The 16,497-nt window shown below is 42.7% G+C and overlaps 1 protein-coding gene across 8 annotated transcripts in view; it reads left to right on the forward strand.

Annotated features, from left to right (window-relative positions):
• Nucleotides 1–696: 696 nt before the first annotated feature.
• The window catches only part of dnm1b (dynamin 1b), a 64,898-nt gene continuing 49,097 nt past the window's right edge, over nt 697–16,497 (forward strand). For 7 of the 8 annotated variants that reach the window (XM_035379452.1, XM_035379451.1, XM_035379450.1 and 4 more), the window contains exon 1: nt 697–1,111. In XM_035379452.1, the coding sequence (XP_035235343.1) occupies nt 951–1,111 (161 nt within the window). In that variant the 5' untranslated portion in view covers nt 697–950. The remainder of the gene's footprint in view (nt 1,112–16,497) is intronic. The other variant, XM_035379455.1, reaches the window with a different exon arrangement.

The following is a 16,497-nucleotide window of genomic DNA, read 5'->3' on the forward strand; positions in this document are numbered from 1 at the left end:
TGACAGTTTGATGGACGAATCTGGGTTTGGTGACTGCCACAAGAATGTTACCTGCCCAAATGTGTAGTGCCAAATGTAAAGTTTAGTGGAAGAGGAATAATGGTCTGGGGCTGTTTTTCATGGTTTGGGCTAGGCCCCTTAGTTCCAGTTAAGATAATTCTTAATGCCACAACAGAAGAGTGGAGGCTGCTATAACAGCAAAGTACTACTGTCCATGGTTTTGGAATGAAATGTTCAACAAGCACATATGGGTGTGATGTTTAGGTGTCCACATACTTTTGGCCATGTAGTGCATATGAACTGTCATATGTATTTTCAGATTTATCGAGCAACTTTCAAATGATGAAAAGGAGATACAGTATTCCATGTCAGATGATGAAACAGAATCCATGTGGAGATATTATGCATGAATTGCATTTATAATTCCATTTCATTTCATCCATGCAGACCTGGAAGCAGTTGGCTAATTTTATAATAATTAGGCTACACAGAAGTTTATGATAATGATGGTATATAATATGCATTTATTGAATCGTTTAACTGTTTCTAAATCCTTTCAATTAAGTCAATTAAATGGACTGCTGTGTTCAATAATAGCCTACAGAGGGTCTTACAATACATTACCCAGCATTCCAGAATGTCGTTCACTCAGGCTAACGCTACCGCCCCCTGGTGGTGAAACAACAGTTACGCATCTCCATGTTTCGAGGAAAGCGTACCTTCTCGCTTCCAGCATAGTGGCAGGGACGGAGCCACAGGGAGGAGCGGTGTACACCGAGAGGACAGGAGCAGAGGGTAATCAATGAAGGAGCCTGCAAAAATAAAATAGACTAAAAGCATCTGAACGCCTAGTACAGCGGAGAACAACGAGGGGGTAGCGCTCTGCGTAAGGGCTATTCCCCCTCTCTTACATTTCTTCGTGCTGTGAGAGAGGCTACTTCACTGAAAAGATGGGCAACCGGGGAATGGAAGACCTGATTCCTCTGGTAAATAAACTCCAGGATGCCTTCTCCGCTATCGGACAAAATGCCAACCTGGACCTCCCACAGATCGCCGTTGTCGGCGGTCAAAGTGCTGGAAAAAGCTCGGTGTTGGAGAACTTCGTGGGGAAGTAAGTGATTTCACGTATCACTGCGTATTGATTCTGGATATACTGGTTTATCCGCATGGTTATACATTAAATATATACATTACCCCCCCCCCCCCCTTCCCACAAACACAAACACACACACACTGCAAACTCCATAACACCTACATGCATATACATCCACAATGTACAGTGACATGAAAATTATATCGAGTCCTGCAAATGTAAGAAAATGACGACAAAAACATTGTATTTCGTTTCCTCAATGAAATCACTCCCTCATATAAATGGTTGAATAGCCAGGAGGGAATCTATACTGAAATTATTTCGTTATATAAACATTGCCTATGAATGCAATACAGGAAAGAGGACTCATTAGCACCTTTTCACGTGTAGCTTTCCAGTCACATTTTATTTATTATTTTTTTTCTGCTTCTGCATCCTATTATAGGGTAGCCTAAACCATTAAAAACAAATACAATTATGTAATTTCATGCAGTTTCATCAGTATTAATGCATTGTTTTGTATTTTGTTTTGTATATATGTATTTTTAAGTAGCATCCCCAGTGACAGTAGGCTAGGCTATTATCTTCAACGATTACATGATGGGATTTTGTAAATGGAGGTGTCTCTCAGATGGTTAAAATGGGTTATGCATATTCAGTGGTCAACCTGGAATTTCATAGCGTTCGAAATCGCATCCCTTGGCTAAAAGCTGTAACATAGCCGTTGACACAATGTTCGACCAAGTTCTCACGAGATAGCCGCAAATTGAACGGTAAAAATTCCCTGCCGAAAATTGTTTTCAATATTATTGCAATTGTGCAGTTATGTGTAATATTATGCGCAATTGATATTATTTATGGTAAATTGTAGCCAATCTATGATATTAACTCGATGCAAATGTGGAACATTTTCAATAAATTAACAGTAAAGAGTAGACCAAATTATTTCCCCCATTCATTGACGCAATGTGGATATAAAGCTGGCGTTTGATAATGCAGCGATGTGCCGCCGGCGTGCTTTATTTTTGTCTCTTGCTGGTCGCATTCTGGTCTGCTCCTAGCCCTAAGACAGTGGCCTGGGTGAAAGGTGCACTGTCATATTCTTTATTATAGCTTCCATTTTGCCATTATTTAAACCAAGCACTAGCAACCACAAACGCGTATTGTGCGTGGGTCAGTAATAACCTAAAAGAGGAAAACAATGGTTGCTCGAAATGACGGATAGCCGCAGTCCGTGACAACGATGGCTACGTTCATGTTCCTCGCAGATATAACACAGTTTTTTTTTTGCGTTGCCTCATGACCTTGCGAAAGGGTGTGGGGGAAGAGAGAGAGAGAGAGAGAGAAAGGGTGTGGGGAAGAGAGAGAGAGAGAGAGAGAGAGAGAGTGAGAGAGAGAGAGAGAGAGAGAGAGAGTGCCTTGCGCCATTCCAAGAGCCGAATCGTGAGTGCTGCAGTCAGTTTCTGCCCCTTCCACCATACAAAAATATATTTTTTTCAGTACCGCTGCATTCACTGTGCTTTTAAATCCAGAATATAAAGCACAATGATGAATATGAATTGTGAAGAGCTGGAGCATGAAATTAAATTAAATGGCTGTTGAAATATCTTCATTTGACAACATATAGAGTGCTGTTTTTGACTGCTCTTTTGCACACCCTGTAAATAATGCAGCAATGTCTTTGCATGATATATGGTTGTGATGGTGGGTTTGCTGTCTAATGGCTGTTTTGTATTTTACAAATGCACTGGAGTGAAATATGGGATACAGGAGTGCAATGCAGCTTATTTTTAATGTGTCTCAGGTCATCAGCCAAAACAAATCACCTGTGACATCATCAGGTTGATTTTACAACACGCACACTCTCTCTCTCCCCCCGTCTTTCTCTTTCACTCTCTCTCCAATATTCATGTCATCTGTTGGCCTTATGTGGTGAAGACACGCTCCAAATCTCTGGCTATGGTCCCATAAACCACCCTGACCCTTTGGGCTGTTTGGGCTTTGACAGTATCTGTCAAAACGTGAGCAGCCATCTTCTGGCTTGCCACAGGTCACCAGCCCTCTGATCCCTGAAGCTCTGTGCTCGCAGCAGTGTACTGTAAATGCTAGAGTCCGCTCGGTTTCAGGCACACATTTGTCTTCTTATACGTCTTTCTGTTTTCAGGCCTGTCAAGGTAGAGCGTTGTTATTGTTCATGAACATGACTTCTGTCAATCTCTGATATGTCAACTTTATTGTAATACCAGTTGAAGCATGTGAGAGTTTGTGGCTGAATTTTCAGACAGTATTAATCAATCGCATGCAAAGTAAGGCCGCACACTAGGTCCTTCATCCGCTCAGTGATGTCGTCCTGCATAAGCGCTGCCCTAGTGTAACATGTGACTTTTTAAACACGGAGTATTTGCAGTTACAGGTAATTATACACATTAATACACAACAAAATAAACCTGCAATGTAAAACGTCTCACGTATTGAGCTGGTTTTGGATGCGCTGTTTTTACTGCTTTCACAGGCTTGGAATGCCAGGTCGTATTTGTAGGACCGTAACATCCTTCATGGATTTGGAAGTGTGGAGACAGGCACCCATGTCCTCTGAAGTGTGTGCTGTCAGCTGCCTGTTCTTTTAGCTCTGCCATCCACTCGCTTAGCTGCATAGCCCTTACGTTGGGGATGCATTCTCCATGTTCAGCTGGTGTAGGCGGAAAGGCAATGATGAGGTCGGGGAAACCTTTCCAAACAAAACCCTCACTCCCTTCGCAACACAATGACCAATGGTACGTCACCCCACTGGACTCCTGGCCACAGTGGTTATTGCCATGGTCAGGACTTGATTCCAAACTATGGGGTGCATCACTGCAGTAATTGTGTTCCCCTTAAACATTACACTGTTCACTGGTAACAGTCAAATATTGGTAAAAATATAAAGATTATCCTTCAGTTTTCTGTCAGTTAGTGTCTGCCTGTTATGCAAGTAATCAAACCAATAATATTCCTGTTATTCTGATGCCCGGTCACCTTAGGCAACTGCGTGTGTGTGTGCAGTACATGCACTCAATAAATATAAGAATCTATGAAATTGTATTCTTCAACTGACAGCGAGAATTGAATGTCGCTATTACACAATACCAATGAAGAACATATTGCATTTCAAGTGACTACTATGCAGAAGGTGTCTTGACATGAAGCAAGGTGACGTAGAATTCAGCACAGAACCCTGGCAACAAATGTATTTATATTTAATGGTAAACGTTTTTATATGTTTAACATTATAAAAATACATTTTAAGTGTTTTAATTTTATTATTGCCACCAATATTTATGTGCATTGCAAATGTCTTTGTAAAGGTCTATCATGGGAATGCACCACCTGCGGACCTATATGCTAAACCCAGTTCTTAATCACTGTGGTACAGTGTGCTAGTTTTCTGCAGAGGTAGAAAAGTCAGGGTCAGAAAGTAAAAGTGTTGTAGTCTGTATCTCCCGGTCACTTGTCTCCCCTGTATTTGTGTGATTTCACTATTCGGGTGGTTCCGGGTTTTCGTGGTTTCCCCCCCTTCCTTCCAGTCTCGTTTTTACTTACTTCCTGCTTATATCTAGTTTTACTAATTTCTACTAATCCTTACTAACTTATAGATTGTAAAGTACTAACCTCATTAATATACTAACATGTGAATATTACTAATGGACTAACACACACTAGTTTTGGGTTTTTGATAGTTTAGATCACTATACTAATACATTAACCATTCTCCCCTTTTCCATGCTGCGCTTTAGCTCCGCCCCTTTTCTTTCTAGCCTGCTCTAACGCTGAGTTCTGCAATTGCCTGCACCTGTCTCTTGCTCTGACTGCACCTCTCTCTCTCTGCACGCGTTTTTACCTGCTATACCCAGGCCGTCTATTATCATTGTTGTCTATGTGATTCCAGTCCGCGTTTTGTCAGCCCCCTGTCATTTAATTAGTTATCCTAATGTTCTTCACCTGGATGTTGTTTGTTACTCCGCCCTCACTCACTTAACCCCTCCTTGATTGTTACCTTCCCCAGTGTATAAATGTCAGTCTTTTCCACCAGCTCCTGGTCAGAACGTTGATCGAATTCACTGTGCCGATGTTTAGTAAGCCTTTGATTATCGAGATTCCTGAGACACCCTTTCTGAACGACTTCGAGTTTGCCTGCCCCTTTTGGTTTGTTTGCTTTCTGGTTTGACCTTCGCTTTGCTTTGACTTCTTTTGCCTGTCCCTTTGTACCTTCGCCGATATGATCTCTTGGTTTTTGATTTTTTGCCCGTTTACCTCAATTCTTTTGGGAACTCGATTTTGCACCGTCCTTTCTCTGATTACCTGGCTTCGAACCTCGGACTGAATAAAGACAACGTTTTTCGGATTTCCCTGGTCTGCGTTTGGGTCCTTGCACAGAACATCACAAAAAGTCCTCTCCAGTATTTTGTTCCAATCAACTGGAATTTGATAATTAGCACAATTCTTCAGCCAGGAGGTAGAACTAATTAGTGAAATTAGCTGGCTGAGCTTATGGGTGGAAGAAACACATGGCAGAACATTTGCTTTCTGACCCCTGGACTTTCCACCTCTGGTTTGCTGTGGTTGTGGTTCATGAATCCTGAGAGCAGATTATGGGAGAGGAAACAGAGGAGAGAAGGAAGAACATACACACCTTATTTTCACCACATCCTCTATTCTGAAAGGAACGGATGGCTTTTTTTACCTTTGTTTATGGATAGATCAGATTACAATGGACTTGTTTTGCACAGAGCATGTTTATATACAGGCTCCCTCACTGTTATGCACTGTTATGTATGCAGCCCACACCCTGTTTATTAACAAATTAAAATGTGAATTTAATGTTTTTGTTTCATTAAATATCCCTATTTGTGTGTGTGTGTGTGTGTGTGTGTGGTGTTACACAAAATTGCAGTGTTACCTGTCAAATTCTGTTCTTTGTAGCCAGAATAGAATGATGTAAGTGATCAGTGTGGTTCAACCCGCCCCCCGCCCTTCTGTTTCTCTTCTCTCCGAGAAACAAAATCCGGAGGGCTGAGAACCAGACCTCAAACAGTTACTCATTTTCCAGGGTTCCAGGGACCATAACTCTAAAACGAGAAAGCAAGTGTGCTGATTATGTGTGCTGGGTTTGAAGTACTGAATCCCCTGCAGCTACTCAGAGATTTACTGTTCTGAAGCGAGATAGCATGGTAGGACATTCACCATGGTCCCTTCCAATCACTCTGTACTTTATAATGACATTTAACTGCAGGTTGGAGCCGGTTTGATTGTGTTTTTTTGTGGTATAGCACTTTAAACTTTGTGGCACCAATTTAGTGTTTGGAACTGTTCACAGTGGAGGACTTTATTGCGGAGTGCGTTGTTTAACACGGAGCATCTGACGTGCTCCGAGAGACGAAACAGCAAAATGAGCCCTGTGGGTTGTGCAATTGCAAATGGCTGAAAGTACAGGTAACTGTTGCCTTGTGGTTAACCTACTGTAAATGCTGAACCCTAATGCCGGCAACTGTGAAAGCTTTATGCGAAATCTAAAATGGTGGTTTTTTTATTTTTTCCTCTGTTTTAAAAATGATTTCATGAGGATTCTATATATATATATATAATAAATGCAAATACAGTTGTAATAATATAGAATCAAGTCTCACAAGACAAGTAATGACATTACTGGGTGAGTCTGCTAACAGAACAGTCAAGGTTGAAATGAAAGCTTACTGTGCTTACAGTCTTGCGGTTTTTCATTTGAGTGAATTCCCATATTTTGAAAAACAGAAATACTCTAATTGTCGAATGACATTAAAACAGTTCAATCCTGACCAGGGGGAACATATTCTTTCGCCCAGTCCAGACAATTACCCATGAGTCTGAAGGAGTAAGTGGGAAGGAAAGATACACTCGGGCAGATTGATCAGCCAGGCAGCAAATGTCTTCCACTGCTCTGCAGATATTGTCAAGCTCGTTGTCAGTAATCTCCTTTTGCTGTGCTGCAGTGTGTATGCCAGACCATAGGTTTTTTATCTCCATTTGTCAGAGTACTCGCTGAAGGCCTCATAAATCTTTCTAGCGCTCTCCTTCTGTGATGTCAGCTTGCCATGCAAGTAATGGTACAGAAGAGCAGTATGTACTGGTGTGGGATCCCCACAATACAACAGTCATGCACAGTAAACTGTCCACTGTTGGTGTATTCAACTCTAACAGAGCACATATGTGTCCAGTAGGGACTGTTGAATAGTTGTAACAATAGCGTTAAATCAACTAATCATGTTAAATCAATAATAGTGTTAAATCAACTATTAGACTTCAATAGAACCAAATAATAGTTGATTTAACACTGAACATTTTACTGTGTGGAAACATATGCATTATTTAATTTTTCTCTGGTGTTGTAAACGAGAGAACGAGATGTTGGGAGATGACTATATGTGTTGCAGAAGATATTAAAATAATTTCTAGACATTTTATCTACAATATAGCTATGTTTAGTGATTTTAGGTTAAATCATTGTTATGTTACATAAATATGTATCATTATAGCGGTCATTATTACAATTATCATTAAGCCTTGATTTTCATCAGGCTAAACGTATGTTTGTTTTTGTTCAAACAGCTTCTGGTTTATTGTGTGTTGAATATATTTACAAAATCCAGTTCATGCCAATAAAGCATGTGAAATTGAACTGAATTGAAAAGAGAGAGAGAGAGAGAGAGAGAGAGAGAGAGAAAAATAGAGAGAGGAAGAGAGAGCTCAGTGTTCAATTATTGCATGGACTCCAGTCTGAGAGTGATTACATTGTGTCGTGGTGTGTCATGTGGGAAGGGTTTGAATGATTAGCTCGTCAGGAGAAATATCCTTGCTGCATTCAGTAGAGACCCCACAGTATCCACACAGCCTTCATAGGGCGCTAATCACTTTTAATGGCGCGTAGCGCGTGACTCATTGTGTGTATTGCGTGGGTGTGGGGAATTGGAAACGCGGGTTGATTTCCTGCAGTGCACGGGCGCATGATTCTGGAAGGTTCCCTCTACCGCACTGACATTGTGGATCGTTGAACATTTTATCACGTCGCAGGCAGATGCAGGGATCCCCTCCCAAGATTATTCTCCGCACGTACAGCCATTGCACAGGGTGGGGTGGGACAGAGTGAGGGGGTGGGGGTTTGATTAAGCTTGCAGTCAGGGAGATAACTGTCCAACATCCCCCACTTCAGCCAAACAAATGTACGTGATGAGCCTAGGCCCCAGGCCCATAAATGAAGGCAGTCAGAGCCCTGTTCCCCAGAAGGTAGGCTCTTAAAAATATACATAACATTTAAAAAACCCTCCTGAGAAATGTGACTGTGTTCACTGTTATTACTGTTACTGAAGGTTATGTCCACGCACTATGCTAACGTGTAGACATCTCCCTCCACCTCCATCCACTTCTGATTCTCTCTCTCCTTCTCCTATCCCCTACTCTCCAACCAAAAAGCAAAAAATAAATAAATAAATAATTTTCAGAAGAAATAATGTAATGCTGTTACTACATTCATTGCACGGGTTTTAGTTTTGCTCTTTAGTGCATTTTTGCTTGTTTTCATCCACATAATTACCTGGAAAATTGTATTGATTCAGTGAGGTGTCACTCTTGATTGAGAGGATCCTGGATTATCCACCCTAGCGCAGATCTAGCTTGTGAGTGTATGTACATGTGCACATGCGTGTGGGTGTGCGCATGCGTGTGGGTGTGCGCATGCTTGCATGTGTGTGTGACAACTACATGCAAAGCGTAGATTACCACACTGGTGTGTCTCATCAATAAGGAAAATAATGCATGAGTGCGAGGCACAAAAGGTATGTAATCACAGGTCAGTTGAGCACAAGTCCTCTGGTGCTATAAATAGATACTTTGCAGAAGGAAAAGAAGCAGAAAAAAAGACGTACATACCAGGCTGAACCCTGTCAGATTGACTGGATGTTGTAGCAGTTGAATAGACATACGTGATGGCGTCTATTAATATTGAGCATTCCAAATTTTGGAATAAATATACAGGAGGATAAAAGATAAGGAAATTATGAGTGTTATTGTGTGTGTTTGTGTGTGCGGGTGTATTGGTCTATGTAAGTGAAAGTGTTAAGACACGTAGGTGTGTTTGTAGGAGTTTGTGCATTTTAAGTTTAAATGCAATGATTAATCAGTAGTTCTGGTGTGAGCCTCCCTCTCCCATATGGCTCCTCCACCTGCCCAAATTTGGGCAGGGGTGGGGCGGGGGGGGGGAGGTTGTGGTGGTTTAAGGGTCCTGTAGTTATTGCCATCTGTCTAATTCAGGGTGTGGCTGGGGTGGGGGAAGGTGTACAGGTGAAAGAGAGTGTTGTGCAATATGGCTTGTGTTTAATACATTTAGCACAAAAAATGTATTAAACACTACAAACAAAATTTTACCTGTACGACTAGCTCAACATGCACCAATTACATTGACTTACAACATGGTCTGAACCAGAGACTGTAAAAAATGGTCTGAACTGACAGATAAACAGTAAACAGTTGACAGATACTCAGAAATTGCTGTGTGTGTGTGTGTGTGTGTAGTTAGAGCCATTCTCACCTGGAGGTTGTTTGGTTGAATTTCCTGCCAAGTCATACTGAAGACTTTAAAAATAGTGCTAGGTATTCAGCTAGTATGACCCGTGAGAGACCAACATCCTGTCTGTGGGGTTTTGCTTGTACAACAGCCTCAGTCCCCACAGAAATAAATCTATTTATACAAGCATGGACCAAGAAGTTTACAGCCACACAAACATTTATGCCTAGTATGCAGTGTAGCTGCTGTCACATAAAGAGTCATATCTCGTGAACTGACCACTTAAACTCTAAAGGGCATTTTTTGCATTTCCTTGGACCGTACACATGCTAATTGTCCATTGTCCGCTAATCGCTGGTCGAAGTCTGAGCTGCCAGCTCTGAGCTGCATTTTTTTCTCTCACATTTATCAGTTGCCTGTCGTTAGTATTGACCCTGTCAAACAATTGTTTCAAGAACCTAATAAAATGGCAGCGCCACAATGGACAGTGTACAATAGGACGCCTGTGACTAGTCCCCTTAACACGGTGCACATCTGCAGAGGGCGACTGCAGTGAGGCGTGCACCAGGGGTCAGAGGACACTGTGGGCCCCTGTCAGAAGTGAGATGCAGGGGATGCAGTTCATCCCACCTCTTCCTCACGGGGCGCCGTCGCCTTGTCTGACGCACGCCGTCAACAAGCGCTTTGTGCCCGAGTGTCAAGAGCAAGGCGCTGCGTTGTGGACCTGGGGAGAAAGAGAAATCCCATGACGGCAGTAAAAACTAAAAAGGAATGCGACATTAGTGCCAAGGGGAAACCGTAATCTGTGCGATGTGCGTTTGCTATCATAAAACAGATTATTTGTAAAGAATTAAGTGCAAAGGCTAAGATGTTCCTGTCTGGTTCTCTGAAACGTGCAATATTTCAAAAGATCATTGAAGTCTTAACAGTGGCTCTTTTTTGAAGGGGTTTGCGTTCACACGATCCAGCAGCTCCAGAAGTCTTCTGAAACAGAGAGGCCTGTGTCATTCTGGCCCGACTGTGTAACACCTCTCTCACTCATGCTCCAGGTCTTGAACACACGTAGCATTGTGTGCTCATGATCCGGTGTGTGGCGCCCCTGTTGTGCGCACACAGCTCCTCTTTTAGGAGACAGGTCAGCATTTTTGCATTACAACTTTCAGCCTCACTAATTCTGGGCAATAGCGTGACATCATAAAGCCAAGAGGCAAAATTGTGGCAGGCCAGGGATGTGACGTCACAATGGCTGGCTGTACCATTCTGAGGAGGTATTGTGACATCACAGAGCACGACTGTACGATAGTAAAGAGGTGGTGAGACATCACAAAGCATGGCTGTGCCATTATGAGGTAGCAGAGTGACATCACAAAACACAGTTTTAACATTATTGGGTGGTAGCTTTGTGGCACAATGGTCACAGAGCTAGCCTTTTAAGGGTTGCAGATTAAAATCGAAGGTAAAGGCCACATATGTTGTGCCCTTGACATGTAATTCAACTTTATCAATCTGTACGATATTGAGCCTGAATATATTAATCGCACATTAATAAAGTGTCCCCAGTATCTCCCTCTGTTAGGCTCTGGGTACCGTCATCATCTGGACATAGTGTGTGTCTATACATGTATGCCCCTACAAGCCATCATGAGAGAGTCTCTGCTGCTACCCAGCGGACATGCTTGCCCATTCACTAGTAATATAATACTCCCAGCTGGTTGAATGGGGGGATGGGGTAAGAGTGGAGCACACCCTTGTTTTCATTGTGACTCCTGTGTAACCTCGGGCACAGACTGAGTGGCATTCAGGATGATGCTTGCTGCCTCAATGCTGAGCCTCGTGAGACACAAAACCTAGAAGAATCACTCCAGACTGTCAACGACCGCTAAAATGCATCACATACCTTACACTACGAGTCAAGCAGGTTCAGTGCCCATTCACACAGTCCTGCAGGTTGGCCAGCTGACTTGGGAACAGCCTCAAGAAGACAAGGAGTCATGCCTCCCTGAGGTGCCTCAAAATGTATTTATCAACTGTATGACAAGTTTTTAGGTGTCCTTTTATTCATCAATTGTATGACAACTTTATGGCTACCCTTTTCATAAGAGGCTTAAAATTGACGTATAGCCAGAAGTGAATCTGCAATTAATTTGAGATTACCATCCGTGAGTACATTCACTGTTTGCAAAATGGTGAAATTTTTGGTGGATGGATGAGATGGTGAGATTTCAGGTGAAAGGGCGAGACGATGAGGTTTCAGGTGGAGGTGTGAGATGGTTCTGGTGAATTGCCATGGGTTCTTTCCTCTTCTGCAAGCTTGAAGGTGGCCAGAAGAGAAAGAGAGCTCATTGCATGCCTAAGACAATGCTTTGCCCTTCATAAGGGTTCACACAAGAGCCGAGAATGAATAGGTTACAGAGTTTGGAATCGGCTCACCTGCAACCTGTCCCTGCATCTCTGCACCTCACCTGTAACTTGGTCATGTGCTGTAAACTGTCTGTGTCTCCACCTCTCACCTGTAAACTACACTCTCAAAAAGGAGGTTAATATCCAACACAGTTTTTGTGTTACTGCTTTTGTGTTACTTGCTACTCATTTTGTGTCAAAGTTACTACTTTTGTGTTACAAATATACAATTTATGTGTTACAAAGGGAGACTTTTTAACAGTCTGTCTTGAAAGTAACACAAAATGTGTTGTCCTTAACAAGGCAAAGAGGTAAGAAATGACACGTTATGTACTTTTAATAGGTAAATTGTTTTGAGAGTGTAGCTGAGTGTAGCTGGGTGTAGCTGAGCATCTCTACCCTGCTTTAAACAGGACAGCCCCATCTACTTGCAGGACATGACTGGATTCTATGTGCCTGCTCGATCAATCCGCTGTGCGGCAGGGCGCCTTGTAACCCCTCCCACCACCACGCTGTATATTTCACTCTAAATCTCCCCCCCCCCCTTTTCATGACACTTGTTACATGTTGCCCCATCCCAGCACTTTTGGTAATTTGTATTTGTCCTAATTCTTCTATTCTTCTGCCTAGTTGGCTTTGCAGAGGTTAGGTCTGAATAGTGTTCACTGTGTGAACTAAACTGTGCTCTTGGCTAGAAATAGCTGTAAAATAAGTATTGTACCTTACTGAACCTGTGTTCAGCAGTTGTCTATGACCATGAAATGCACTTTTTGTACGTCGCTTTGGATAAAAGCGTCTGCCATATAAATGTAATGTAATGTAATGTAAAAGTTGACCCTGTAATCTTACTCAGCATATGTGGTACCCATCACCTGTTATTTACGGTAGTTATTTAACCACAGGAATGTCCACATTACAGTTTACACCTGTGGAGCCCCATGGGTCAGACTGATGATGCAATGGAAGGCATCATTTGTTAGAGGGTGAAATCCAGAAATGGCTCAGTTGAAATGGCAGCTGTATGGTCTAGTGCAGGGGTGGCCAACTCACGTTCCTGGAGAGCCACAGGGTCTGCTGGTTTTTGTTTTTACTCTGCACTTAATTGATCAATTAAAGCAGATGATTACACAGTTAACTCACCTCATCTGATTTCTTTGGTCTAAATGATTGTTGTATTTAAGGTGAAAACAAAAGCCAGCAGATCCTGTGGCTCCCCAGGACCAGGGTTGGCTACCCTTGGTGTAGTGCATTAAGCTGGCAGTATACTCAGTAAGAAGAAAGAACTTCAGGTTTGAGAACCACAGGCGAACATGTCCAGGAACACGGTTGTCGGTATACTCAGTGAGAACACCGCACCGTTTAAAGTCACTCTACGCCGCTGGGGCGTGAATAATTATGAATAATTACGAGGCAGCTATTAACCGGGGCTGGAATCTCGCCCAGACCTCCGTCTCGCGGCTTCACCATGGATGTATTTAAGAGAAGGGCTAGATCACAACACAAAACAAAAAGTTTAATGTGTTTAAAGTGGCTTTAGTTTATCTAGCTATGCAAAAGAAGAAAAAAAGGTGAAGGAGATGGTACGTTCGCCCTCTAAATCAGAGTAGGACGGAGAATGGAGAGTTTTGTCTGTACATTTGGCAAATACGGAGTTTAGACGAGGGGGTCCACTTTCTCTTATTTCCGAATGTGTGCTAGGCGTTTTGATGACTTGCTGAAACAAGTGGCACCATTCATCAAACATGCGGGAACTCACAGAATTCCCATCTCTACAGAAGAGAGACTGGCGTTGACTCTCCTTACATTAGCATGTGAAGTCTGCCCTCTGAACTGTCAACCGTGACGTAACCAACCATGTGATATTTGGACCAATAGCTGAGAGGGGGAGGTCGGAGAACAAGAAAGACATTTTCTAAAAGTTCTCCCTGGAGGCCATCGCACACTGCACCGTGAGAACACACAACACTGCGTCTTTTTGTTCTTCAGTTGTTCTTATTGCGTCTTTTTGCTCAAAAAGTTGTACTTCTTACGAAGTAAACTGCCTACTTTAGGATCTGGGGTACATGTTCAAACCTTCACTTTAAGGATATGTCCAGCTATACAAATTGGTAGTATACCAAAATGTAGGGCATTTTGATCAAGGGAGTCTACTGAGCCGCTAAATATTGTAATGTAACTTAGTCCAGTGGGGATTCATTCTCACTTTACCACCAGCGGTCTCTCTGCAGGGGGTAAACGGTAAAGATAATTAGATGAGTCGGGAGACTCAGGGCTCGATTGGAGTGAAAAGCCTGCAGTCATGGGGTCCCTGCAGGACCAGAGCTGAGCTATGCTGACCTGCGCAGTGAGTGACTGACCTGCAGGTCGGTAATTAACTGTTAGCTTTTCCTCAGGAGCACAGTCAGCTTTTGCCGAAGCATAGATTGTACCAGATCAGGCTGGCAGGACAGGGTCACCTCTGGCCTGGAGAAGATGAAGGCCTCTGTTTTTTAAGACATCTGTATTGGAAGCTTGGAAGCTGAGCTCTGTAAAAAGTCTAGGAACTTTTAGATTCTCAGTGTTCCTTTCCCAGCAATTTGATATGCCCCATCATTACATTACATTACATTACAGGCATTTAGCAGACGCTCTTATCCAGAGCGACTTACACAACTTTTTACATAGCACTTTACATTGTATCCATTTATACAGCTGGATATATACTGAAGCAATGCAGGTTAAGTACCTTGCTCAAGGGTACAACGGCAGTGTCCTTACCCGGGAATCGAACCTGCGACCTTTCGGTTACGAGCGCAGTTCCTTACCCACTGCGCCACACTCCGTCCCACGCCCCATCATCACAACAAATGCAAAATTGAGAGGGCAGGGCTCTTGGCAAACATTTTTATCAATATGTAAAGAAGTTTAAAAAATTTAGGAGCACACTAATGACGCCCAATTAGTAGATGTGCTCCTAAGTAATTTTTCCAGTTCACATACGTCAGTTTTCAGAAGCAAGCTTTCCTAAAATGGAAGCGCTGTAGAGCCCCGGAGAGTGTATGCAAGAATCATTGTCCTTGAAATGCAATCCACAGCCACTGCTTCCTTTCAGTTTGCTGTCCTCCAGCTGAGCTGCAGGGTGCAGGAGGACTGTGCGGTGTAAGTGTAGGTGATACAGGAAGTTCACAGGTGCTCTGACCAGAAGCATTGCTATTGAGCAGTTAGGTCAGTACACTACAGCAAGGATGCTGAATCCTGGCCCTCAAGGCCAGTAGCACTGGCTTTCATTCTTCCCCTCTAACCAGGACTGATTTACACCTGAGACACCAGGTGAGTTAAATCTTTGGCCAAATAGTGGCGTCAATCAACCAATTAACGATCAAGTATTAACTAGATAGAGTATCCCTGGACTATGGCCTATAGTGAATCACCCCATGTGAGTCTTGTCTAAGGTCAGCACCAGGAGCTGGTTTTTGCTTTTGTCATTGCTGGTACAGAGTGTTTCTCTTCTGGAAGTAGTGACGCCATACGGTATCAGGCAACATTAAGAGCATAGGTTGCTTATGCACAAAACAGATGTCATTAGAGAACAAAGAGATAGGCCCTCGCAGATAGGGTGGACTTGTGTACCCAGTCAAGACCCCAGAGGGTATTTAAACCAGGCCTCTGGGACTAGAAGGCCAGTGCGGGGTGGGTTGCTGTACCGCAAACTGTTGTGTTGTGTTTTAGTGACTTTCCCACTGGCCAGTGTGATCACAATAAACTTTTTCTTTCTTCCGTAAAGTGTTTGTTGTCTTGGTGAGCTCCTGCATCATCCTGACTTTGACACCACGGGAAGAAGCTGGGTCCTAACATTATGTTGAATACTGTACCCCACCCCACCACTGGACCACACAGCTGCCATTGCAACTGAGCATGCCTGGCTCAAATGTTGATCTCTGGCAGCTGTATTTGAGACATGACACTTGGAGGCTTGTGGTAGCAGGCTAGTAACCTGTATTCTGTCTGATTGTCAGGTTTATTAATTTGCAATATACTGTTGACACCTTGAGCAGGTACATTTTCTTTATTGTGAAAGCCAGGGGGTAAGTAAGGTGAGGGAGTCTGATTGGGGGTATAAGTGCAATGAGACTTAAACCCAAAAACTTATTACAAGCCCAGCTTCTTAACAGCTGTGTCACATTGTCTTTTGTCAAAGCTCAGTCTCTTAGGCCCTTATTTCTCTTGCCTTTATGACAGGCAACATGTCTTCCAGTTGTACTAAACCCTCACCATTGTTAAGCTATTACAATTATATCATATTTGTACATGCTGCGTACTTGACAAGTGACAAATACTAAAATGCAAAATGAATGAATGAATATTATAAATATATATTTATTTTGTTTCAAATCGTTTTGTTCGTACAAAGATTAAAAGCCATATGAATTGTCTGTAGTAAATATGAAAAGTA

Source organism: Anguilla anguilla, chromosome 10, assembly GCF_013347855.1.
Source record: "Anguilla anguilla isolate fAngAng1 chromosome 10, fAngAng1.pri, whole genome shotgun sequence".
Classification (NCBI taxonomy): Eukaryota; Metazoa; Chordata; class Actinopteri; order Anguilliformes; family Anguillidae; genus Anguilla; species Anguilla anguilla.